Genomic DNA, 27212 nt, shown 5'->3' on the forward strand with positions numbered 1-27212 from the left:
AAGAAGCTGGGCGGGATGTGGACAAAAGCCAACGGTTGTGATGGGGGTGTGTGTGTGTGTGTGTGTGTGTTTTAACAGAGGGGGTGTTCCCTGGCTGTTTTTGAACCTAAAGTGCTTCTGAGAATGGGAGAGAGAGAGAGAGAGAGAGAGAAAGAGAAAGAGAGAGGAGCTGGGGGCAGGCTGCAGTATCAAAGTCAGGAAAGTGGATTGTTTGCGTTTAATTTTTTTTAATTTTTTTTGCAACACTCCAGAGATCCCAGGATTTTAAAAGCAACTGTCCTCTCCAATTCCTGCAATGAAACTTCAGAAAAGCTTGGAATCATGTAGTAATTGTAGCCAGCTGCCAGAATGATCACATGGCACCTTTAGAACATTCCCCCCCCCCACACACACTTAGAATATAATTTGCTCCAATAGGCTTGAGCAGAGAAAATGGAACTCCATAGAGCACCAGTGCCTCAACTTCCACCCTACCCCTGCACCCCCAGATAACTTGATATTGGTTTCTGTGAATACTGGTTATTTATATATATATATTAAGGGCTTGCCGATCAGAAGGTCGGTGGTTCGAATCCCTGCGATGGGGTGAGCTCCTGTTGTTCGGTCCCAGCTCCTGCCCACCTAGCAGTTCGAAAGCATGTCAAGTGCAAGTAGATAAATATGTACCACTCTGGCGGGAAGGTAAACGGTGTTTCTGTGCGCTGCTCTGATTCACCTGGTTAGTCATGCGGTTAGTCTGGTTAGTCATGTGGGCCACATGACCCGGAAGCTGTCTGTAGACAAACGCCAGCTCCTTCGGCCTATAGAGTGAGATGAGCACGCAACCCCAGAGTCGTCCACGACTGGACCTAACGGTCAGGGGTACCTTTACCTTTAAGGTGCCCTGAGCCATGCAGGGAGAAGTGTTTTTAATGACATAGGGAACTGCTTTTTACGCAGTCAGCACCGCTTGCCCTCCAGGCCTCCTCATTTGACCCCAACCCATGCCACCCTGAATCACACCAGACATCATTTGGGGTGTTCGGGCACCGTGCAGGAAAAGGTGTGGCTGGATCCTACTGCTGGAAAAAGCACAATTTATATTTCCCACACATCAATGGATGGTGGGGAGTTCTATCCTGCTTGGTTTGGGTGTGTGAGCTAATTCCGTGTGTGTGTGTGTGTGTGTGTGTGTGTGTGTGTGTGCGTGTGGTGGTAGTGGTGGGCTAAATTCAGCTTGACCACAGGGTCCACTGGGACAAAAAGCTTTCCTTTCCTTCCTGCAGCCATTGCCACTTGGGCTCCCTGGCAGCACTGGGGCATCTGGTGCTGGGGGGGGGGGGGAGGACTGCTCCATAAGGGGAATATCAAAACAGTCTTCTCAAGGAGACCTTCAAGCTCCAAAATCTGGTGCTGGTACTGAACTTCGGACCTTCTGCACAAGCTGTAGTCCCACAAACAACCTGGAAATCCTGATTAGCTCATTTCTAGCCTCAGTATTCACAAGGCACTACCTAGAGGTGTCCATGTTTATCCCTGCTGTTGCAATGGATAAGAAACTGGCTTAGTGAGTGTCTGCAGTACTCACACCATGAGATTCTCAGGTTGCTAATGATGAATTTCATGCTTGCAAGACGCAACAGGGGGTGCCAAGAATAAACACACTGACAATTACTCCCCACCGCTCCGGTGCTGCCAAAATAGGTAAAGTTGACACGCACGTTTCTTCAAGTATTTTTATTTACCGGTATATATGTATTTGGATAATAATAATACCTATACATTAGATAAGTATATGTAGCATTGTAAATATAGTGATATAGGAAACCTTTTCTCCCCCACTTTTTATTTTCATTTTCTGATGTTCAGTTGAGCTGTTCTTAAAATAAAAAAGTATGCTTTACAGTGTAAGCTTTCATAAATAATACATGGTCATGTTCATGTGAAATAAGACTTTCCCTCATGAACTGCCTTCTTTGTCTACAAGGTTTGTTCATGACACTGGTGTGATTCCTGGCTCAGGACTATGCATGTAGCACCAATCACCAATAATATGTGGCTCAACTGAGGCTCTCCTCTCCCCCCTGCCCAACAAGTGGTAGTTGTTGTCCCAGTTTATGGCACTGATAATCTCCTTTGGCAGGTGAATGTAGATGTGCACCAATATTTCTGGAAGTTGGATCGTGGGCTGTAAATTCTGTGAATTCAAATTAATCAGAATTTCGCCCTCAAACAGGAACAAAATCGCTTCTATAATTGTTTAATGCCACATCACAACTAGGCTTTGGTAGACATTTGGTAGGCTTGCCATACATCAGGAAAATTCCTGACTTGTCCTGGTTTCCGGGTGTAAAACTGGCGTGTGGGGGGGATTTTGCCAAATTGGCAAAATGTCTGGGGTGTTTGGCAACATGATGGAAAAAGCAGCAGGAACAGCTCAAAAAGCTTAAAATCACTATTTTGGGGATAGGTTTGCCTGAAGAAGCCCAACAATTTGGGTTTTTTCTAAAAATTAAAAAAAGCTCAGCAACTTCAGGGTCAGGAATTTTACTTTTTGAAATATGACACCCCTAGTATTTGGTTACATCTTTTGAGATGTTACTATCCCGAGACAGAGAAGGTAGGTAAAAAAAAATCACTAATTAATAAATTTCCTCTAAGTAAAAACAATGAAAATCTCACTGTGTGCTTTTTAAAAAAAAAATTCCTTAGGATGTATGCTTTTTGTACTTCTTACTAAACTCCCTTAGGATTACGGTGTAGCTAAGTAACAGCACAGTCCTGACCATGCTTACTCAGAAGTAGGTCCAACTGAATCCAATGGTAAATAAAGCGTTGGCATCATCGCAGCACAATTGTCTGCTAGTTTTCGAAGCAACTCCGTTTTTTTTTAATGAGCGAGCTTACCTCTCGAGTTAAGAGCAGCCTTAACGTTTCGTCTCAGGTGGTGCACCTTCCGGCTCAATAAAGCAACAGAAAGGGTGTATAAATAGATAGGCATCCACTTTTTAAAAAAGTACACATGTGCTGCAACTCTGGGAGTCAAGCGCCGACCTTTATGCCGATCGTCTGGGCCAGCCTCGCAAAACAAAGGGGACAAATAAGAAACATCTGGCCAGCCTAGATTCTGGTCTGGGCTGCTGCTTATGGGCAATTCAGCCTTAAGGGCAACGGCTTCACTCCCCGCCGGCGCTCCTGTGCGCGCTCACATGCCGGGGAGAGAGGCGCGCTTTCTCCAAGGGGAGGCGGCCAGGGAGGAGGAGAGGGAGGAGCTTGTGCCGGGCGCCTGCGCCAGCGGTGCCTATCGCTGCTCTCTCTCTCTCTCTCGCTCTGCTTTGGTCTTGCTAAGAAGCGACCCGAGTGAAATGTAACAAAACAAGCGGCGCCTTCGCCCGCGCTTAAAGGAGCCGCGCTCGCTCGGAGGCGAAACTGAGGGGGGGAAACAAGTCGCGGGGAAAGTGGCCCGGAGCAAAGGGGACGAGGACCTTGTTGTTGGTTTGTTTCCTCCACGCTCCCAGGTGGGACCCGGAGCCGCACGGAGGGAAAACTGCGCCGGGGAAGGAGGCTCGCCTACCAAGAAGGAAAGGGGAAGGAGGAAAGCGGCAGGACGAGGGGGACGCGCGCCGGACTCTTGCTGAGGGACCAGGGCCGGCTCGATGGCAGCGGCGCCGTCGGAGGAGGCGCTCGCTGCCACCGCCGCTGCTGTTGCCGCCGCCGCCGCCGCTTCGGGCAGGACCTGCGCGAAGTTTGCTCGGTGATGGCTTGAAAGTTGCCGGCAGCGCCCGGGGAAGGCTGGCTCGACGGCCCCAGCGCGCCTGCCTGCCTGCCTCGCCTTTCTCCCTCTTTCTGCTGCTGCTGGCGGTGTTTGTTTCGGACTCGGCGAGCAGCGCCATGTCGAAAGTGATCCAGAAGAAGAACCACTGGACGACCAAGGTGCACCAGTGCGCGGTGAGCCGCGGGGCTCAGGGCCAGCTGGGGGTCACCATCCTGGGGGGAGCGGAATATGGAGAGTTTCCTTACGTCGGGGCGACGGCCGAGGAGGACGGCGGCGGAGGCGACGGGAAACTGGGCGAAGGGGAGCTCTTGTTGGAGGTGCAGGGCATCCGGGTGTCGGGCTTGCCCCGCTACGACGTGCTGGGAGTTATCCGCAGCTGCAAGGACCCCGTGCTTTTCAAAGCCGTCAGACAAGGTAAAAGGAAAGGAAATTGCGGGGGGGGGGAGAGGCTGGTTGGTTTGCATAGTGCGGGGTTGGGGGGCGAAGAAGACGCGGGGTTGCACTTGCGGGAGTTTGGCGCGGAGGCGAGGGGCGCCTCGCCGCTGCGGGACTTGAATCCCTCCACTTTTTTCTTGGTTTGGTGCGAGGAGGACGCTTGGAGATCTGTCTCCTCGACTGCCTGCTTTCTTGGGGTGCTGCTGGCGACTTCGGGGGAAGTTTGCGGGGCTGCGAACGAACTTCAGCCGCCTCCTGAGACGGGGCAACGACGGCGAGGCTCCCGCTGGTCCTGGAGGCGGTTTTTTGGAGAAGGGGGGGGGTAGCCTCTCTTTCTCCTCCGCAGTGCACCGAGTCTGCGGACAAGGGAACGGGGCTCGTGGCGCAGGAGAAGCTGCGCTCCTTCTCGGACTGGCTCGGGGGCTTCTAGTCTCTGTGTGGAGTCCGTGTGCCTGGTTTTTGTTAAAAAGTCAGAGACGACGCCCTGGGGTGGTCTTCACACTTCGGGGACCTCGAAGGGATGTGTGATGGGTTGATGGAGCTGGCGTAGCTCAGGCAATAGAGGCTCTCAAAATCTCAGGGTCGTGGGTTCGAGCTCTGCGTTGGGCGAAAAATTCCTGCATTGCAGGGGGCTGGACTAGATGACCCTGTGGGTCCCTTCCAGTTCTACGATTCTATGAAGGGAAAGGTGCTTTTGAGACGTGAGTCGGAGATGTGCCTTGCTTTAGCCAGGACAGAAATATGTGCTAGGAATTCTTAAGGTGACTTATGGGATTTGGGGACCCCTAGCAATGGAAGCAGGATTTTACCCTGCTCAAGATTTCATTTATTTATTTATTTTCGTAAAATGGCTCTCTGCTAGGTCAGGGTCAAGGTCACATCTGCCTGATGTGAACTTCATCATGCTCTGTTTCAAGTGATTTTTTTTTTTTGACAGGTGTGAAAGTCCTGATTTAGTCCACCCATCAGGGTTGGGTAAACTCTGTTGCATTCTAGAGCCTTATAACTGACTGGTGCTGGAGGAAGTGATAGGAAGGTGTAGGAAGCTGCCTTATACCTTGAGGCATATCATTGGTCCATCCCACTCAGCAGTCTTCTCTACTGATGACCCAATGACTCTCCAGGGTTTCAGACAAGCTTTGTTGTCAGCCTCTCTGGAGACGCCGGGGATCTAACCTGGGATCTTCTGTGTGCAAGGCAGAAACTCAGCCACTGAGCTATGATCCACCCCCAAATTAGATGGTTCAAAATTTCTAATCTGCCCCATCCGTAGGGTGAGGTCAGGTTTGCTTCTTAAAACCCTGATGGCAACACACATCCCTTAAAAAAACCAGGCAGAAAACTGAATACATCTTGGAATCTCAGACCTGTAAAAGCAATATTAAAAAAAAACTAGCTAAAGTTTGCTCTTGCTTCAAAGGAAGACTGGGACTTTTTATGTTTGGAACGGTGGATTCCATTCCTAGTTCCTGAGATACGAGGTGGCCCTATAAAGAGCTTGCCAAGCCTCCAGAAAGAGGAACTCCATTGGTTCCGTTCCTCCTTTTTTTGTACTGTGCTAGGAATAAGTCCCATCTCAAGCCTTCCATCACAGGAAGACGATGCTGCTGCTGCTTCTCAGTCCCATTCCTGGACGAGGCTTGGTTTCCACTTGTTGGACGCTGTTTGAGCTATAAAAGTTGCCTTGGGAGTGGACAAACCCAACAAGCTCTTGTGTTGCATTGAGCGGCGTGGGAGGTGTGCTTCCTCCCAGGTCAGTTCCTTGGCTGGTCCTTGGGAAGTGAATGAGGGTGGTAGCTGGTGTGTTTAGAAAAGGGGAGGGCTTGGTTTCTATGGGAAGGAAATTGCTGGGTAATGCCTGGTGTGAGTGCACCTCAGATGCTTATCAGTTCTAAGTAGAGTTTTATTACTCTCCTAAAAGATCACACACAAAAAGATAAGTAATGGGGAACTCTTAATATGTTTTTTAAAAAAGAAAGGCTGGAGAACCACAAAGTGTTGTTTTTTTTTTTAAGTCTACCAAAATAATGTGCTCTTCAAGTGTTTTTGTCCTGCCCCCCTTACCAAAAAAAGATTACAGTGGTACCTCGGGTTAAGAACTTAATTCGTTCTGGAGGTCCATTCTTAACCTGAAACTGTTCTTAACCTGAGGTACCGCTTTAGGTAATGGGGCCTCCCGCTGCTCCCGCGCGATTTCTGTTCTCATCCTGAGGTAAAGTTCTTAACCCAAGGTACTATTTCTGGGTTAGCAGAGTCTGTAACCTGAAGCGTCTGTAACCCGAGATACCACTGTATTTTTGTGTGTGTAATCATTCTGTTGCCTATATAGATGAACGAGTAGGCTTCTTTGCTTTTCTTCTTTGCAGTCTTCTTTGCCTGCAAAAGTTGCGATGGGCAAAGCCACCTTCAGGGAGCTTTTTACTGCTGCTGTTTTCTTTTTTTAAAATGCAGCCACAAATCAAGTCTGCCTTTTCTCTCTCCTTGCCCTTTCTCCCTCCCTCTGCCAGTTTGAAAATAACGGAGTCACCCTAGGAGAGAGAGAGAGAGAGAGAGAGAGAGGGGAGCATCTTTGCTTTGTTTTGATGCCAAGGCAGTAATTATTTGGGAATGATGCTCTGATTCTCCTGGGCAATCCGAACTGCATTCTTCTCGGCTTCCACCCTCCATACATCTCCCTTGGGGAACTCGGCTCTAAGTTTTACGGCTTGTGCTGGCTCCTTTCGCCCTGCAGCTCCCGTTCAATTGGAGATGTTCTTTTTAAGAACTGCACCAGCGCCCCTGGCCACAGACGGTTCCGGGAAGGGCTTCTGCAGTTTGTCAAGTGGTGAGTCCCTGGGTCTGGTGGCAAACTCTATTAGGGAGCCAAACAAATATTTCACTTGACTGGACCTAGAGGAATTTCCGGAGAGACCGACTCCTCCCTTCGAATTGGAACATTCGGCTGCTTTGCTGGAGGATGACTCCTTGCCTGTGTGTTTCTTAAGTGTAGGCATGTGATTGCCAGCTGCCTCCCTTGCTTTATGTCAAAAGATTGGCATGGATTTCTGCATGGGAAATGGATTATTTCTCTCTCCCCCCCTTCCCCCATTGCTTGCCAGGAATGGTTTATTTTCTGCTTTGCTGAAATCCCAAACATTTCTTCCTTCAGACTTCCCTAGCAACAGGATGCTTCTGGATCCCTCATAGCCTATGCAGAGACGCTTGGCATTCACTTCTGGCCTGTTCTGGTCGGCATCCACCAAGTTTTTAGGGGCCATAGCTAGGGATAGTGCTTGTTCCTCTTTTGTCCCTGTGATTAAGCAAGCCAAGCCACCTTACCCTACCCGTCCCCCTCTGTGGCTTAGAGGCCATTGCCTGGGGATTGGCTGAAAAGCTCTTGACTTCTCCAAGTGTCCTGGACACCAACAAGCTCCTGAATTATCAAGTGGAATTTTTGTCCCCAGCCTACCACAGATTCATCGTGCCAGCTGATTATTTAACAGCTGTTAGCTGGGATAGCTAAGTGGAACCTCAATTTCCAGAGGCAGTAAACCTGTGAGAGCTTTCACCTGTTTGTGGTGTTTCACAGACACCTGTCTAGAGCGGGGGGGGGGGGGGAAGAACCTTTGAGGCTGATCCAGCAGGGCGGTTCTTCTACTCTCGACTGCAAAATGAAAGATGCCAAGAAGCTGCTTTCTCATTCCTCCTCGGAGGCTGTTGTTGGGGTCTTGCAGCCCTGCTTGCTTCCCTTTTCTCCCTGTGTTTTGCTGTTGTGAACTTGAGTAAAGCTGCCGGGCAACCTGCTTTTACGTTATCCTAAGTATGCTTTAGGGAAAGGGCTAAGGAGTTAACCCTACACAAATCCAGAGTGGATGTCCAGGGACTGTTGGATGGAGCCTGGCACACCTCCTTCCAGCAACTCCTGCAGCCAAGCTGGTGCTCTGCTTTCCTTTAGACCACTGTTCCTTTCAACAGGTGCAATGCAAGTTGGCACCAATTGATCTTGGACAGTCAGTTCTGAATGCTTTCAGGAGTTCGGCTGATTGAACTTAACTGCAAGTCTCAGTTCTGTTTGCACCTTTAAGTTATGACATGTAGATGTGTGAGCTATGATCTGGAATCTGTCACAGCTGATAAACGTAGTTACGTGTACTTGTGCTATGGGGTGTAAACTACCCATGGGACATCCAACAGCAGTTGGATTACAGTAGTTAGTGCCTGTCACAGTTGGTAGAATTATAACATAGGACTGTGGAATTATAATGTAGGGCAGTAAATTATAGCTGCTGCTAGATTTTCTACAAAATGTAATTATTTTTATTTCAAAATTTACTTCTTTACTCCTATTGAGCCTGCTTTCTTGATAAATTTTCACAAATACATTTTTACTCTGGAGACATTTAAGGCATATCATCTGTGCTAAACTTCAGGCCAAACATTAGCACAATAGTAGTAATTTTTCTTTGTATTCTTTTTTTAAAAATAACTTTTATGGTGTTTAATAAGTAAGGATCATCATCATCATAAATGACACAAATCAGTAGACCAAGTCTTTTCATGTTACTTGTATATCGCAAAAAATCCCAAACCCCAGCATAATAAATTTGAGGCAATATCCATGACATATGGTTCATTATTAGTGGTCAATGTACAAACTACTAGTTCATGGATTATTTTCAACAAAACATAAGGGAAACAGAACAGAGTTAAAAGAGAACATTCAACATTGCATAGCCACTCTGTATTCTTTGCATTTAACTGAAAAGCGTACCAAAGGGCATTCAGGTAACTTCTTGCTCAGAGACATTAATGTAGATGTCCCCCATGCTTAAATGAGAGATGCACCAGTTGTGATAAGCAGTGGTTCTGCTAGAACACTTATTGATGCATCTCATGGCAAAGTTTTATTTAGCCTAGGGCTTGGAGGCCGGAATTAGTCTCTGAGAGGCATCATACTGTACAGACACATTTCTTCTGTTCTAATCTGCTGGTCAAACAGGTCTTTCAGGAAAACTTGCAGAACTTGCTGGCCAGATATAGAAGCAGGAAGAGTGTTTCATGCTACTGAGCAGTGATCCTGTCTTCCATTCTGCTTCTGCCTCTACTTAATACACAGAGACTGCAAGTCACACTGGAAATATTCTTACCAAAATTTTCATGTTTTGACAGGCACAAACTAATACTTAGCAGACCCTTCTTGATTGCCTGGGTTCCCACAAAATAACCTTGGGGTGGGTACAGAAAATAAGTTTAGATGTCCGCCTCTCCCCCTTATTTTGTAAAAGGGCCAGCCCTACCGTTGGGCAGAGTTTTCAGGAGACTTCTTCCCACACAGGTGCAGCAGCAAAGTTTAGGACGTGAGCTGGTGGGAAGAGTGCTGTTGCACTCAGGTCCTGTTTACAGGCTTCGCATAGGCCTCTGGTTGACCACTTTGAGAACACGATGCTGGTCTAGGTGGGCTGTTGGCTTGAGCCAGTAGAGCTCTTGTGCCCAAGAGACTTCTAAGCTAGCCTGTTGCCCTGGGGTGCACTGGAAGATGTTGTCTCATTATCAGTGATGAGTAAGGCTCTATTGCATGTCAGCTTTTGTATGTAGAATGGAAAGGAAGGTGCTATCTTGTCACTGGTCTCAGGCAACAAAATGTCTTTGGTTGGCCAGTCTTGTAAAAGCAGTGTTGGATTGCCTTCTAGTTGCTTGGAGATCCCCACTGCACTTGTGGGCATAGCATTCAAACTCTTGTTTGTCATTAAACATAATGCCACTCGTTCCCTCAAGCAGGATCCTGTTATGCTTGTTAAGTACATTGAGTTGTCGCTGAAATAAATGCCTGTTTCCATTTTTGAAGGCCTAGTGACAAGCCCATCCTTGACCCCAACTCCAAATGTGCTTCCCCGTAAGAATAGGTTTCCAAATCGATGGAACGCTTCGGATGCCAGTAGGTATTCTCCTTGCTTTTGCAATGTGGAGGTTGAAACCTACAAAAAACCCTGTGGTGAAACTGATAGGAGACGAAATAAAACTGGTGTTTCCTTGCGTGTGGGTAAAAAAGGCCAAAGCCTGACAATGGGATTAAAACTTGCATTTTCTTGCATGGCCTTGTGTCTGTTTTGAGTTGTAGGCCGTTGGCTACAGAGATTATGAAATTAAAGTATGAACTGATTGTCACTTAAAAACTGAATGTCTAGATTCATAGGATGCTGTCTTATCCCAAACTGGATCCCTGGTCCCATTTAGCTCAGTGTTGTCCACACTCCAGGTTTTCAGACAGGATGGATTTTTAATCCCTCCCCATTTTTCTTTTTCTTACAAAAGAAATTGCTCTTGCGTTTTCTAATTCGCTGCATGAATCAATCCTTCTAAAGTTACAGCCCATGAAGATCAGTTTACTTCAGTGATATATTTAGATTATTTTTGGTTGATTTACTTTTTTTTTAAGGAAACAAAAGAAATAAAACCCAGCATGCCGGCGAAGCAAGACAGTGGTCCTATTTTCTGCTTGCTGTCACATGTGCTGCTTTGACAACATTAATTTGACCCTGAGATGTATGTGAAAGCAGAAGGATGTGATGGTAGATTTCTGTGCAAGGGCTGGCATTAATTACCCAGGCCAGCTGTGGAATGTTAGGCTCAATTACATTTACCAATGCGAATGAAACAGGCTCTTTAAAAGTTATTTGCCTGAGCACTTATTCTGACATGCTTCCCCTGAGGGTGTCTGGGAGGGATGTGATGTCTTCAATAGTCTGAATTTCTCCTCTTGTGTCCCTCCAACACCCCGCCAAAAAAGAAAGAAAAAGAAATATATATATATATATATATTGGAAGGGTTGGTTAAGGAAGGAAGGGTGGGTCATAATGATCAGTGCTTCAGTGAAAGTTTTGTACCCCTTCAGCAGCTTCATGTATGCAGGGAAGCAAACTGCCAACTTTTGTTAACAGATAACTCAAAACCTCTGGCCATATGTATATTCTAACCATCTGCAGCCAAAGTGTAGAAATAGTTGCAATATTTCTTTGTGTTTTGATTTCCAAATTCCTGTGCTGGGTAAATGCATAACAGGTTAACCTCCCCCCCCCCCTTTATTTAATTTTTTTTTAAAAAAAGTTTCTTGCTGTTGAGGATTTTGATGTGTCTCTTCTTACTGACATTTGTATATGTAAACATGACACATACAGGATTTGGGAAGATGCTCTGGCTTGCAAGTTCTTGGCTGAAGTTCCTTTTAAAAAGGCATGGCTCCCTGGTTTATATTACTGCAGTGATTAGTTACATTATCTAGTGCTCAAACTACAAAACTTGCAGATTAAAACAGATGTACACAGCTTATTTTTTTTAAATTATGCCAGAGTGCTCTGAACAACTGACAATCAGTAGTTTATGAATTATGTTTTTCTTTCTTTCTTTTTTGGACCAGTTAGGAAGAAGGTTTAAATCAATATTGCAATGTGTAGTTTTAAGTTTCATTTTTTTCTCCTATGAATTTTACCTTGCGGCTGTTGAGCCGATTTTCTTTTTCAAGATTGTTTGTTGCATTAATTGTGTCTTGCAGGATCACTGTGCCACCTGTTGTATAAGTTCCCATTATATAGTACCATATGGCACACAATAAGGGGAAAAAACAGCAATTTTATGGAAGCACGTGCTCAAAGAGCAGTGGTGGAAGCTGCAGGCCAGCAAACTCTTTCAGCAGGGGGCCAGTCCACTGTCCCTCAGACCTTGTGGAGGGCCGGACTATATTTTGAAGGGGGATAAAGAACGAATTCCTATGCCCCACAAATAACCCAGAGATGCATTTTAAATAAAAGGACACATTCTACTCATGTAAAAACAAGCTGATTCCCGGACCGTCCGCGGGCCGGATTTAGAAGGTGATTGGGCCTGATCCGGCCCCCAGGCCTTAGTTTGCCTACCCATGGTGTATACTATTCAGAAGACAACCGTTTGAGTGTAATGTATGACAGCCTACTCCAGAGTAGAGTCTCCCTAGTTTTATTCCAAGGAAACCTCCAGTTTCTGCTCTTGACCTGTGGTGGTGCTCTGAAAAATTGGTAGTCCACTTGCATATGGTTCCCTTTCTCACTTGTTCATGGTTCATAGCTTGCCAGTTGGCAACTGCTATTCTGCAGCAAGTACAGATTTATAACAATGCAATCGCCAACCATGCTTTCCATGGGAAAGGCAGCATTGATTAAAGATGACACATTTTGTTCCAAAAACCTATGCATTGTGTTAACGGCAGCCGTTTAATTGTTGAATGCTTGTGTGACGCACCCATTGAGCTCAGTGCTGGCATACCCTTGCACATGGTGTGAAATTTAACACAAGTCATCTGTGTACTGGGTGCTTAAAATCTCAGAGAGAATGCTCCCTGTAAGCATTTACCAGGGTATGGAATGTAAAAAGGGATCCTCTTTAGCAGCGAACTGGTTCTTGCCATTCGCCTTTACAAAGAGCAAGTTAACACTTTATATTTTTTTGCCTTGTGTTCTTTGGTGTTGGCTTCAATTGCTTTCTGTTTACAATTTTTCAAGAATTAATATGATCCTTTAATGGGATAAAATTGGATTATGTTTTCCACAATAAGGTTAAATCTTTCAGCCTCATTATTAAATAATACTGCAGGCTTTCATTTTTAGGGGCTGCCAGATCATAGTGCAATTATCCTTCAAATTACAGTGTTAATTGCAACCGATGTTTGAAAATTATTGCCATGTAGCGTATTAAATAATTTAACTACTCTTGGTGGTTGTGTGGTGTATGTGTGTTTAAAGCTGTTTACAAACTTGAAATTTAAATGTGATTTCGGTCTCCCAAAGAACAAGAGCCTGAATTTAGAATTCAGCCTTTCTAGCTTGTTTCACAAGCTGCCAGTGCACACTTCTCTCCCCACTTTAATTTAAATTGGAGACACCTTCTTCCCCCACTGCTTATGCATCTGAAAAGGATGTATTGTAAACTAGTTGATACTTCTGTGACCTCACATAAGTCACCTTTCTTGATTGGAAGGAGAAGGCCTTACAGCACTCAACCACACACAGATCCATTGGGAGAGTGTCACAGGAGCATGTCAGTCAGTAATCACACAGTTCAAAGTTGGAGCTAACTTTGTCGTTTAGTCGTGTCCGACTCTTCATGACCCCATGGACCAGAGCACGCCAGGCACTCCTGTCTTCCACTGCCTCCCCCAGTTTGGTCAAACTCATGCTGGTAGTTTCGAGAACACTGTCCAGCCATCTCGTCCTCTGTCGTCCCCTTCTCCTTGTGCCCTCCATCTTTCCCAACATCAGGGTCTTGTCCAGGGACTATTTATTAGCAAAAACACAATCTCCACAGACTTGGCTGAGGATCGGGCCTAATGAGCACAGCAGCTCATTCCCAGCAGTCTTATTCAATGAAAATCAGACACCAAGACTGAAAGTCCCTGCCTCCTCACAGCCATCGTAAGTCCCCTCCTCTCCAGGACTTCCCCCAAGCAATCGGAGACTGCGTCTACATGCGGCCAACCTCTCCTCTGCCCTTTTCATTCCTCTCCTGGTTCTGGGAGACAGTGGGAAGGGGAACTTGTTGCAGCAGGAGTGGGGGGGTGGAGACCCCTGTGACTCTTCACCACTCTGACTCATCTCTGCTCTTGGCCTCCCTCCTCTCCTGCTTCAGCTTCTGCCTCTGGTTCTAGACTTCTCTCTGCCACAGACTCTCCCTGCTCACTAAGTCCTCTTACTTCTTCAGCTTCTGACACCACCTCCCACCCTCCTCTCTCTTCCTGTGACCACTCATTGTAGCCCCACCACCACATCGTTGTCCTGGAATGTTATTCATTTGTAGGCTGCAGTGCCTACAAACAGAAGGGTTGAGGTGTGGGTATTAAAATTCAGAACCAGTTTGTGGGAAAATAAAGCATAATTTGTTATTGTTGTTGTTTAGTCGTGTCCAACTCTTCATGACCCCGTGGACCAGAGCACGCCAGGCACTCCTGTCTTCCACTGCCTCCCACGATTTGGTCAAACCCATGTTAGTAGTTTCGAGAACACTGCCCAACTGTCTCATCCTCTGTTTTCCCCTTCTCCTTGTGCCCTCAATCTTTCCAAATGCCCGTGGCAGTGTGTATAGTGCTGAGTGTGGTTCAAATCTCTGTAAAGTCTTGAAATTCACTTTGGAACACTTCTGCCAGATTATATCCTCTATGTTTAGACACGCATGCACTGTGATGTGGTAGACACCACGGGCCCATTTTGTTTCCGTACATTTATATCTCCCCCTTTCATCCAAGCAGCATACACGGTTCTCTGTCTCCCTGCACCCATTTTATCCTCCTAATAGTCCTGCGAGGTAGGTTGGCTTCACAGCTGGGTGGAGATTCGAACCCAGGTTCCCCGCTTTCCTCACTCACCCACCTTTAACCACTTTACTGGCTCACATTTTGCTGCATTGCGTGTGTTTAAAATTATAGACATACCTTCACGCGTACCCCATTTTTGCATCTTTATATTACATGAAATAAAATCCTTCCAACTCTTACCATTCTCTGATTCTATGAAATAACCAAGTGAAGAAATAATTAGCTGGAATTCCCGTCCTGCTTTTTGACTGTGGAGCCCTCAAGTCTTGGGTCTGAAGACAGCCTCGTGTCACCTTGAACAACGCAACTATACTGCAGTGTTTGTGCAGCTATAAAAAGGGAGAGGATGATTCTCCCCCCCCCCACCTGTCCTAAGCCCTTGGAATAACACAAAGATAGAAATGTGAATTAAATTAGTGTACAAATCTGTGAATACATGATTATTTAATACTGCCTTAAAGATACAGCTATATATGTTCAGTTGTAAGGTCTTGTTTTGTTTTTAAAAAGAGAAGAGAAGGCCACATTTGCCTGCTGCTTTTTCAGCTTAAAATGGACATGCATCCAAAACGTCTGTCTGAGCTCCGAAATCCTACAGGGGCAGCAGAGAGATCATACAGGGAAAGCAAAAATAAGTCTGTCTTGGGATGGAGCTGTTTTAAGAATGCAAGTCCTTTTAAGTATTTAAGAGCTAGTAACATCTCAGCGCTAAAGACTTTATTCTCATTACTTATACATCTTCTGCTTCATTTTAGGAGTAAAGGGTGCCCATCTATTATTTAGGAGGCCTGTTGGGTTGGTGGCAAAAAAAAAAAAAAGGCCAAAAGCAATTCTTGTGCTGCCTCCTCTTCTCAGAAGCTCCTCTTAACTTTCAAGCAACTATTTGACAACCTGCATTTAAACTCCATCTTTGGATAAAAATATGGACTGAGTGCATTTTGTGAGGTAAGCAGAGAAAGGCCACCGTTTTTTCTGTTTGATGAGAACGCCAGTCTGTTCCATCCCTCCTGCCTCATCCCATAAAGTGGTACCGGAGGAGTTGGGAACCTGTGGCTGTCCAATGTTGTTAGACTCCAGCTCCCATCGTCCCCAGGCAGCATGGCCAGTGTTGTAGTGGTCAGTCCAGCAACATCTGGAGGGTACAGGTTCTTTACCCCTGTGGTACAGGCTGGTGCTGGTGAAGCCAAAGTCACACCTCTGTGGCTTTTGTCAGGGGATTGTCCAAAGTGTAGCCAAGAAGCCATTTTACAGTGTTACCCTCTTAAGGAATGTTAGTACAGTGGTACCTCTGGTTACGTACTTAATTTGTTCCGGAGGTCCGTTCTTAACTTGAAACTGTTCTTAACCTGAGGTACCACTTTAGCTAATGGGGCCTCCTGCTGCTGCCGCGCCACCGCCACACGATTTCTGTTCTCATCCTGAAGCAAAGTTCTTAACCCAAGGTACTATTTCTGGGTTAGCGGAGTCTGTAAACTGAAGCGTATGTAACCTAAGGTACCACTGTAGTTATCAAGGCAGGGCACCACCTTAACCATTGTTCCACTCCTACCTGCAGGGCCACGGCCAGAAAGTAGTGATGCAGGAGTTCTTCTCAGATCCTTGGCTCTTAGGCTGTGGGGTCTCCTGCAGGATTCTGTTCTGTCCCCCATCTTGTTTAACATCTACATGAAGCTGTGGGGAGATGTTGTCACTAAGATTGCTGGTCATACCCAGTTGTGTTTGTCTGACCCTGCTGGGTTGGGTGGAGTACTGTAGCGCAGTTCTTGTAGGCCAGGATGAGGACCAACAAGTTGAAGCTGGCACCTCTAGATGGTGGCTAAGGCTTACCTAGTGACTTCATATTACAGTGGTACCTCGGGTTACATACACTTCAGGTTACAGACTCCACTAACCCACAAATATTACCTCGGGTTAAGAACTTTGCTTCAGGATGAGAACAGAAATCGTGCTCTGGCGGCGCGGCAGCAGGAGGAGGCCCGGTTAGCTAAAGTGGTGCTTCAGGTTAAGAACAGTTTCAGGTTAAGAATGGACCTCTAGAACATATTAAGTACTTAACCCGAGGTACCACTGTACAGGCAAAGATTTGAACAGGGGTTTGATTGCAGAGTTGGAAGGGTGTTCTAGGAATCCTTTTGCTCAACGTGGGGCTCAAACCCACGACCCTGAAATTATGGTAAGTGTCTCATGTTCCACCGGCTGAGCTAACTTGTTGGTTTATAAGTTACCACTCTAGCTGCCATTTTGATCTCAATAGCAGTTTGTTTTAGAAGTCTGCCAAACATCCCCTTTGCATCCTGGATAGCTGCACAGCAGTCCGGTGCCTTACAGATGTTGTTGGACCACAGTTCCCACCAACATCTTCTGAATAACACATTCGCTGCTCCTGAATTAGGATCTCTGTCCTCCTTGCCCCCTTCTTTTCATGGTTTTAGCAAATGCTTCTTAAAATATGCATTATTCATCTATAGCATCTGGATTCTGGCATCTTCTGGTTGGGATTCTCGCAGCTTTTTCTCAGAGTTTATTTCCTTAATGCAATTGAGTGACTTAATTAGTTCTGGGGCTAATCTAGCATTAGCAAAATGCGTTTGTCAATACTTCTTTGTCCCAGTCACATAGGACTGCCTAATGTGGTTTGTCATATATTCTTCAGAATAGCTTTGCAGTGCAGTTCTTAGCTACTACTAGAAATATATTCTGCAAGATCAAAATTTTGTGACCAGAAGGGACACATTCAGTGACTGGTTCGTTTTATGCAAATTATAGCACAAACTTCTTGGCTTGCAAACATTGGCCTTATGCATGTTTCCCTCAAGAACTGGTACTCATAGAAGAGGCATGGTACATTGATGGGCAATAGCCATCCAGCAAACCCTCTTAAATAACATATAATACAAACTGAAATGGAAGGGTTGAGCATGCAAAATATGCCTGACCATGGTATTATTGTTCAACTTGCATGCTGACCATAACTACGTCAATACCATATTTTTCGCTCTATAAGACGCACCAGACCACAAGACGCACTTAGTTTTGGGAGGAGGAAAACAAGAAAAAAAATATTCTGAATCTCAGAAGCCAGAACAGCAAGAGGGATCACTGCGCAGTGAAAGCAGCAATCCCTCTTGCTGTTCTGGCTTCTGGGATAGCTGTGCAGCCTGCATTCGCTCCATAAGACGCACACACATTTCCCCTTATTTTTTAGGAGGGAAAAAGTGAGTCTTATAGAGCAAAAAATACGGTAAGTCTTCCTTGTAAGATTGTAGGCTAAAGAGTGTTTTATTCTTGCCAGGGGCGGGGGGACACCAGTAATAAGAGTCTGGTTTTATACCTGGAGTTCAAACAAGGATCTTTGAAATGAGATGCACTGAAACTTTAAGACTATGCTATGGCTTTGTTTGCATGTAATGCTAAACTGTGGTTTAGCGTTTCAAGGACACGTTGCAGTGAGCCTTGAGCTTGCACACTATGCATTCTCTCTCTGTTCTCCCCAGCCCAGCTTTGAGGATGAGTTTGGAAGCTTCATCTTTCACTTTAAACTAACCACAGCTTGTCATGATGTCTGAATATGAGCAAACTGTGATCTCAGCTATGATTAGTGGACACAAGCCAACTTCAATCTACGAAGCTGGCTTATTTTCATTAACCGTACTTAATTAGCCACAGTTTAGGTTTTGGAGGGAGCTCTAAACTGTGGTTAATCTAAAACGAAAACAGAAACTTCTGATCTCTGCCTCGTGGCCGTGCCAGAGAGGGAGAGGAGAGAAGGTTACTGCAGTTCAGCCTCATAAAGCTAAACCGTTGTTTAGCATCTTGTGAAAACTGGGCATGTGGGACCCTGGACCCAAACACTTTCTCTTAGCCTGACCTACCTCATAGGGCGAGACCTTAAGGTCTTTGGGGAAGGGCAGGAAAAAGTGTGTAGAAACCTCATCTACCACCAGGAACAATACCATGAAGGGGAGAGAGGCAGGCAAGGGCTAGGCTTCTGCTCCAGCTAGGCCAGTTTTCTTCAAGTGTGAGGGTCTTTAATTCGTTCATTGCAATTTGTCCAAGTTCTAAGCAACTTTGGGACATAGATATACCATAGCTGTTAACTTTCAGATTTGAAAATAAGGGATCAGCAGCCTCACCTGTCCCAGAGACAGTCTACGGGATATCTAACAATCTGGGATAGTAGCGGGAAGCAGCAGGAAATGGCGCTGGAATAAGGGAATTTCCCGCAAAAAATGGAAGGTTGACAGCTATGGATATACTAAATAGGCCACACTCGATTTTGAAGCCAAGAACTGCATGGGCCTCATTTTGCGCAGTGTGTAATGTACCCGCTGGGATGCATGTGGGCAGTTGCTCTCAGAGAGCATGGGCAATTCCAGCTTCCCTTGCCTTGGGTTCTACCTATTTTTTTTCTATCCAGCTCTTGGGATCCAAACTGAGGTACATGGGAGTAAATACACTTTAAAATTGTGACATTTGCTTCCTTATCCTTAAGCATGTTTGCTTGGAGATAAGTCTCTTTTTGTTCAGTGGGACTTGGGCAACCATACATTTAAAGTTATACCACATTAAACAGTCATGGCTTCACCCAAAGATTATTGGGAACTGTAGTTTGTGCTGAGAATTATTAGGACACCTCTATCTCCCCTTCCCAAAGTGGTTTAACAATCAGTCCCTCTTTGTGAGGAGAATAGAGACAACTCTCAGCACTTTTAACAAACTACAGCTCCCAGAATTCTTTGGGGGAAGCTGTGACTGTTTAAAGTGGTGTTGTAGCACTATAAGTGTATGTATTGAATGTTGCCTTGGTTCCAAGCAGATGTGCTTAGTATTGCAGCCTTGAGTGCATGAGCCGGCCCACCTATTAGGCGACCACCTCAGGTAGCAGGTCGCAATGTAGATATTAGTTCCTGCCCCCCTTGCTCCTGATGTATATCTTCACTCATCTCCTCTTCCCTGGTGAGGAGGGAGTGCCATTTTGTGGTTCACCTCAGGTGCCAAAATGTCTTGGGCTGCCCTGGCTCTCTCACACACAAACAATGTTCTGGATTAGTTTTTTGTTTTTGTTTTTAAAGAAAAGGTGAAGGACCCCTGACAGTTAAGTCCAGTCGCAGACGTCTCTGGGGTTGCGGCGCTCATCTCGCTTTACAAGCCGAGGGAGCCAGCGTTTGTCTGCAGACAGTTTTTCTGCATCATGTGGCCAGCATGACTGAGGCGCTTCTGGCGCAACGCAACACTGAAACCAGAACAGCGCAATGAAACACTGTTTACCTTCCCTGCGGAGCGGTACCTATTTATCTACTTGCACTTTGGGGCGTGCTTTTGAACTGCTAGGTTGGCAGGAGCTGGGACAGAGCAACGGGAGCTCATTCCCATTGCGGGGATTCGAACTGCTGACCTTCTGATCAGCAAGCCCAAGAGGCTCAGTGGTTTAGACCACAGCGCCGCCCGCGTCCCATTGGATTAGATTACTGCAGTACAATTGTGAGCGGGGAAGTAACTCCAGCTGTGCTCCATAGGGCTTACTCTCAAGAAAGGCCTGCGTAGATTAGCAGTCTCCAAGGCTGAAGGAGCTGGCTTCTTAGAAGCACTAAGCCAAATAGATATAAGCCTCCTGGCTGCCAAACATTTAAGACTGTGGCAAAGCAAGTGATTGCTCTTGAAGGGAAGTGTCTCCTCTCCTTGCTCTCAACTTTGTGAGCGAAGACGCTTGCCGGACTTTACAAGGCGGCTGTGCTTGGCACCCAGCTTCTAAGCAGAAGACATTTCAGAGCAGGGTGAGCTTAATTTAATTGAAACGGATGACTTTGCAATAGCCGAGCTGCCCGTGAAATGGGGAATGGTGCGTACGCTTGTTATCTTTGCTGCATAAGCTTGTGGCGGCGCATAAAAAGAGAACTGTGGCGCTTTGATCTGGGGATAGAGCTCTCTGTGAAGTTTGCTGCTGAGACAGAGGACGGTCTCTTGTGGCAGCAATTCTTGTTTGGTAGAATTCAGGTAGTCGATGATGGGTGGGTATGTTAAGTGCGGGGAATGAGAGAGAGAGAGAGAGATTTCATTGTGAGGTGCAAGTGAATTGCGCATGTACGTCAAGGAAGGCCAGATCCTGCAGGTATGTGAATTCTGACTCAGTGTTTACTTGTGTATAATCATTCTGGCAAAGAGCTGGAGTAGCATAGTGGCAGACAGAGAGGTTGTGCTACTAATCAGGAAGTACTTTGTTCGAATCTCACCTGTGCCATGGAACTTACAAGGTGGCCTCAGGCAAATCACTTTTCCTCGCGCACACGCACCAATCTGCAATATGGGGATAATAAAATTAGCATTGCAGCCTCATTATAAGGATTGCACCAAAGTAATAGAGGCAGCTTGAAAGCATTATAGAAATGTTAAGTATTGCTGCTCTGACAGTGAGAGCTGTTCGACATTGGAACCGTCTCTCTTGGGAGGTGGTGGATTCTCCTTCCTTGGATGTTTTTAAGCAAAAGTTGGAATGGCCACTTGCCATGGATGCTTTAGTTGAGATTCTTGCATTGCAGCGGGTTGGACTAGATGACCCTCAGCGTCCCTTCCATCTCTCCAATTCTATGATTCTGTGATTCAGTATGATTGCAGATCTGCGTTTCTTGGGAATGCAACATGGTGGGCAGCAGGGGTTACTAGCAATAAAGGGCCAGTGAGCAGTGCTTCAGTAACTTGAAAAGTGCTCCTGCCCCAGGGTTATTTCTAGATCCTATCTATTCAGCTTGGAGACTGAATAATCACAGAGTCACAGTCGTTGGAGGGACACAAGAGGAGAAATTCAGACTACTGTATTGAAGACATCACATCCCTCCCAGACACCCTCAGGGGAAGCATGTCAGAATACGTGCTCAGGCAGGAATAGGCAGGTGGGACCATACGGGGATCGAACCAGCGACCTTGGCATTATTAGCACCATGCTCTGACCAACTGAGCTGACTGGCATTTTAGTGTTTTCAAATCCTTGAGGCTTCACAAATCCTCTACAGTGGTACCTTGGGATGCGAATGGGATCCGATCCAGAGCCCCGTTCGCATCCTGAAGTGAACGCACCCCACGTCTGCACGTGCGTGGGTCGCATTTTTCCGCTTCCGCACATGCGCCTGACGTCATTTTGACCATTTGTGCATGCGCGCGTGCCGAAACCTGAAAGTAACGCGCTCCGTTACTTCTGGGTCGCCGTGGAGCACAACCCGAAAATACTTAACTTGAAGCACATTTATCCTGAGGTATGACTGTACTGCAGTTGGAAAAGAACCTGAACTTAGAGCAATACAATTCCAACCACCAAAACACTATTTGCAAATTGCTGGCGTTCCTCCAGATTAGCCATTGCGTTTCAGTGGCTAAAACCCCTGCTCAGCCATTTAGTGACCTACCTCGTAGGCTGGTTGTGAAGATCAAGCGGTGGTAGTGGGTATCGCGTACGTCGCCCTTGAGTTGGTGAGAGGGCAGTATAAAATGAGAGGCATGCGAGAGGAAGCCGTGAATGTTGCGTTTGTCATGCAATGATTCGCAGCGGACGCTGGATCTTTAATAATGGCTTTCCACATCAAGACGGCCGTGTAGTTCCCTGTTCCGCTTTGCCAGGTGAGCAAGCCCCTTGATCTCAGTTGCTCTGCTGTGTCTTTCTCCAATCCCCTTGCTTGGCTCAGATGCTGCAGCCTGGTGCAGTTCCACCAGGAATTGGAGCTTGGAGACAGCATCAAGGCAAGTAGTCTGGAACCAAGCTGTTCACACAGTGGCCAGATGGAAGTGGGTGGAAAAGCCTTCAAGGGTTGGCTCAGGTCATTTCCTGTCCCTGTGACACTGGCCAGTTTTTTGTGTTGTTCTTTTTTTTGGCAGTTTCAGTGCAGAGGTGAGGAAGTGGTGACCTGCTAGCATCGCTGGGCCCATCATTCCTAACCGCTGGCTGGGTTTTGATGGAGTTGGATCCCAGCAACATCTGGAGGGCGCCAAGTTCCCCACCCTTTCTCTAATGGAAAGACGGATGCCTGGCTTCTTTGCAAGCCTGAGGGTAAATTGTGTTTGGCGTTTGGGGGTCTGCTCAACCTCACCGCAGCTTCCTTGAACCCTGGAAAGATGCATAGAACGCCCTCATAATTTGAACTGGTGGCTCCGCAGCTGGACAGAATAACATTTGGTTGTCTGCAAGACTAATTCTAAAGAGATGGCAGAACAAAGGCTACCAAACGCTGTTGTTTTGCTATTTTTACTTTGGCAAAGGAGGCTGATCGCTCCTAACATACTTGGCTGGTTTAGCAAATATGTCTCAAGTGCTGCCAGCACTGGGGTTATGTGCTACTTACTAGGACGCAAACACTTTATGTTGTATAGTTAGGTTTTCCTCCCTTCCTGCTTACCAGATGCTAAGATATTGCATATTGCAAGCTGGATTTGCACAGGTAACTGAATGTAGAGGTTGAGGCATGAATAAAAGTGTGTGTGTGTGGGGGGGGAAATACAATTTCTGAGTTCTCTTGTATGTTAGGGGTTGACGGTGGAACTAGCAGTTTAGGAAGGCAGTTTGAAAATATGCTTTCCCTTGCTATGCTAGGTTTCTGCCTGCAGGGGCTAGCTTAAAAAACATGGTGGTCTTGGGTTTGAGCCTCATGTTGGGCAAAATATTCCTACACTGTAGGGGGTTGGATCACATGACCTTTGTGGCCCCTTCTAATTCTACAATTCCATGATTCCATTGTGGTGTAGTGGTAAAGAGCGGTGGACTTGTAATCTGGTGAACCGGGTTCGCTTCCCCGCTCCTCCACATGCTGGGTGACCTTGGGCCAGTCACACTTCTCTGAAGTCTCTCAGCCTCACTCACCTCACAGAGTGTTTGTTGTGGGGGAGGAAGGGAAAGAAGATTGTTAGCCGCTTTGAGACTCCTTCGGGTAGTGATCAAGCGGGATATCGAATCCAGACTCCGACTCCTCCTCCTCCTCCTCCTCCTCCTCCTCCTCCTCCTCTTCTTCTTCTTCTTCTTCTTCTTCTTCTTCTTCTTCTTCCATGAAACCTGAAGAAATGGTACTTTCTCACCTGCAATAATACATTCCAGTGTTCAAAACACCCAGTGTTCTAGGTGCGTTTTGCAACAGGGGATTTCATTAGCTTGAGCAGTTTCTGAGCTCTGGGTGCAGTACCGTGCCTAAGATTTCATAATAAAACTGCACAGTAGAAGGAAAGGAGGACCTTTTTCTGCCTCCCCGCTTCCATCCACTCTTTGAAGACTGTAGAAGAGACCCTCTTAAGAATATTAGGGTGGGCGGGCAGGGGAAGGACTAGAGCATGTGAAAAATGAACATAATAGTTTGGCAGCAGTTCATTCATTTTCAGCTTTGTGTTCTTGTTATAAAAAAGCACGCCTAGACATTCTGTTGTTGCGCCTATAACCTAGCTTTAAGTTGCTATTTAGCTCCTAGCTTTCATATCTCACTTTCTAACACTGATGCTGCACCATACAGCTCTGCTGCATGTATAAGCCCAGCTTCCTTTCCTCTCCCTAGAAAGCAAGTTGGAATATGGCTTGTACCATCTTCATCGCTGGCTTTCTTTCTCTTTTTCTTGTGTGTGCTCTAGACCAGTTAATGCAAATTGACCATTGCCCCAGCACACTTCAATCATCCTGTTCTGCCTGCAGTTAAAGATGGAGAGCTGCCACCTTTTTTTTTTTTTTTTTGCACCGGATGCTTGGGAGCGGTTTCTAATCCATGTTTGTATACAGTATGAGGCACTTTCACAAATGCTCGGCACTGCTAATTGCGCTGATCCTAATAATAGCTCCAATAAATCCTAGGCACTCTGTCTTCTTACATAAGAAGCTGAATCTGAGATCCAGTGTTTTCCTTAAAGCTGACCAGCAAGCCTATGGTTTATCTCTGGGGATCTCAGACCTGTGACCTAGCATATGTTGTTGGACTCCAACTCCTATCAGCTCCTAGCCAGTGGGGCCAGTGGCAGTGGATGATGGAAACTCTATTCCAACAACTTATTTCTCAACCATTGCTTGTACATTATAATAAATGCATTATTGTCAATTTAAGCAGGATTCCAGCTAAGGTCGCTTAAGGTGTTGCTTGCTTTCTCTCCTGCACAGTATTGTTTAGTTTTCTGCATTGCTTCAGATCTTGCTCTTCTTCCAGAGAGTTTGGGGGCAATGTATCCAACACTATGGATCCATTCGAACTTCGCAGCTTGGATTCCAAGCTGGTATGTGCTATAGCTTTAAGGCATCGGAACCCGGGTCTCTCTGGTCCAAGTTAAGCAATCCAACCTTTAATGCAACCTGTGGGTGCAAACAAATAGATAACACTAATCTTTGCTATACATCCCTGGTCCGAAATTGGATTTTGAGAGGGTTGCCTTCAGGAAGGAATAGAGAGTGGTGGAAAAAGATATCGATTCAACAGTTGTGAAGCAATTTTTTTTTGGGGGGGGGGCGTGTAACCCAAACTCTTGGAACTTCTTCCTGTTTCATAGCTCCAAAAGGCACACTGATCCCTTTTCGGTTACAGAATAAAAGCTTTGTGATTGGCCGGAGCAATGACAAAAGTATAAATGGAGGGTGGTTCAGCCAGTCTCAGCCTGGGTTTTGTGAGCTGATATCCAGGCAAATATTGTGGTATATGAGACCTTGGGAGGCTGGGCGGGAGAGAGGCTGGAGGTTTAAGTTGAGGAATTTTTAGAGCTCGCAAATATTTAGCAGTTCTGAACAACTGTCATTCCTGAAATGTTTGCTGCTCTGTATAAGAAGCTGGGGGACAGGCTCTGAGCGAGTGCTAGAGACAAAAGCATAAGCAGCAAAAATTCTGCTGTGCCGCTGAGCTTTGCGTACTGGTAATGGGAGGCAAACTTAATGCTTATTTTCAGCAAAGGGGATTTGGCAAACCTGTTCTGTCCCTCTGCCCTGATGCATATTCTGCTTGCAATGCCCAGGTAGCACAAACATCTGTTTTGGGTCATTGGTGCACTAATCCATACACTCAATAATGAAATCTGTTTCTGCATCCCGTCTCTCTTTTAGAAAGAACCCAGATACTGTTCCAAGACAATTTTCATTCTGCTCTCTTATCTGTGTGTTTTTCTTTTTAACCTGCTGCTTATTGCTCTACTAATTGTCATTTTAAAGATGGCCTTGTCGTTTTTATTCTTGTGGCCAGTATTTTAAACGAACCACTTTTCTCATAACAAGGCGGGGTAAAAAAACCATGATAATCCTTCAAAGAGGGTTTTTTTTTAAATTAAAAAATTGCATAACTAAAGAAGCTCTCCACAATCAAATTGTTATCTGTATTTGTTCTTAATCACTTTTTACCACACCTTTCCACCCACAAAGAGGCCCTCAAGGTGGCTTACATTGAAATTGCAGGCTTTAATGCAATGCAAATTAAAAACCAACAATGTTGTATAATAAATAACAATCTAGTCATTGAAACAGAGGCAGGGAGAAAAGTGAGCTAGTTTTAGCACTGCTCCGTGAAGGGCTACTGGACCAAACTGTCTTCCAAAGGCAGATTGAGAGACCGTCAAGATTCTAGCGAGCAAGATGCCACTACCAAGAAAGCCCTGCTTCTTGTGGATGTCACCTTGCAGTGCAGGGAGGAACGACAGATGTATGCCTGGGGGAAGGCCTTGCAAACGTGTAGTTTTGCGCTCAATGTGAAAGTTTGTGTCAGAAATGGGAATCCTACAAGTCATGTACATTTCTGACTTGCCTTCATATCCATCCCTTCCATCTCTGTGTTATGTGCAAAGGACTGAGGGTTGTATCCAACCAAGTTATACCTGGAGTAGCACCACTGCTATGAACGGAACCAAGTTAGTCATGTGCGTTATTTTCAATGGGCCTACTCTGCATAGGGCTAATGCTGGATACAATCCTGAGCTGTCTTGGTAGTGAGATCAACAAGTTGCTTTTTCCATGATACCAGCAGAAGCACGGCTTGCTGTTTGTTATGTGCAAATTCTTCTGAGATAATCTGGTATATAATTTAGCTGTTCTTAGGGATAATATAGACAGTAGTCATCCCCCCCCCCCCACTTCTAAAACAGCATTATGCTGCAGTGATACTGTTTGGTATTTGCGTGGTGTCAATCCTCACTCCCCACCATATTTGGTTGTGTTTCCAGATGATTATCTCCACTTTTCAAACATCCTTCTGAGAATGGAATAGAAAGCTGGCAATCAACTTTCTGTCTAGAAAGGCAAGCCAGCCGTTCTACAGCAAACACAAGACTTCTGTGTATCAGAGTGCACAATGTTCAATAAGACCCTGAACTTTCAAGTTCACAAAAGTTAATATTAACTGCATCCTGCACAACTGGCTGTTAAAATGAAAAAACAAATTGTGTGCTTGCTTCATTCAGTTCTTTGTGCTGGACACGTACTTACAAAAGAGTTTAGCATAGTGTTTGTTTTTTTTAAATCAAAGCCCATCCCATTTATTTTTAATTATTAAAGTTGAATGGCGTTTCTTACAAATCAGGGCAGAGAGAACTTGTGCAAATGCCATCTTTTCTGCCAGGAGCATGCAGAGTGCTATCTAACGGGGGATCCTCGGATTAGGTAGCTCATGGTGGATAAAGCCATTGGTGGCTACTAGTCATTATGGCTATATGTTGCATTGAGAGCCAGTGTGGTGTAGTGGTTAAGAGCGGTAGTCTCGTAATCTGGGGAACCGGGTTCGCGTCCC

At 45.8% G+C, this 27212-nt stretch overlaps 1 protein-coding gene across 38 annotated transcripts in view; it reads left to right on the forward strand.

The window, feature by feature from the left end:
- Positions 1-3216: 3216 nt before the first annotated feature.
- The window catches only part of MAGI1 (membrane associated guanylate kinase, WW and PDZ domain containing 1), a 475361-nt gene continuing 451365 nt past the window's right edge, over positions 3217-27212 (forward strand). For 31 of the 38 annotated variants that reach the window (XM_083722597.1, XM_083722572.1, XM_083722616.1 and 28 more), the window contains exon 1: positions 3248-4168. In XM_083722597.1, coding sequence (XP_083578723.1) covers positions 3871-4168 — 298 coding nt within the window. In that variant the 5' untranslated portion in view covers positions 3248-3870. Of the gene's footprint in view, positions 4169-27212 lie in introns of all 38 variants that reach the window. The other 7 variants (XM_083722620.1, XM_083722590.1, XM_083722578.1 and 4 more) reach the window with 4 other exon arrangements.

Source organism: Podarcis gaigeae (assembly GCF_964106915.1).
Source record: "Podarcis gaigeae genome assembly, chromosome: 2".
NCBI lineage: Eukaryota > Metazoa > Chordata > Lepidosauria > Squamata > Lacertidae > Podarcis > Podarcis gaigeae.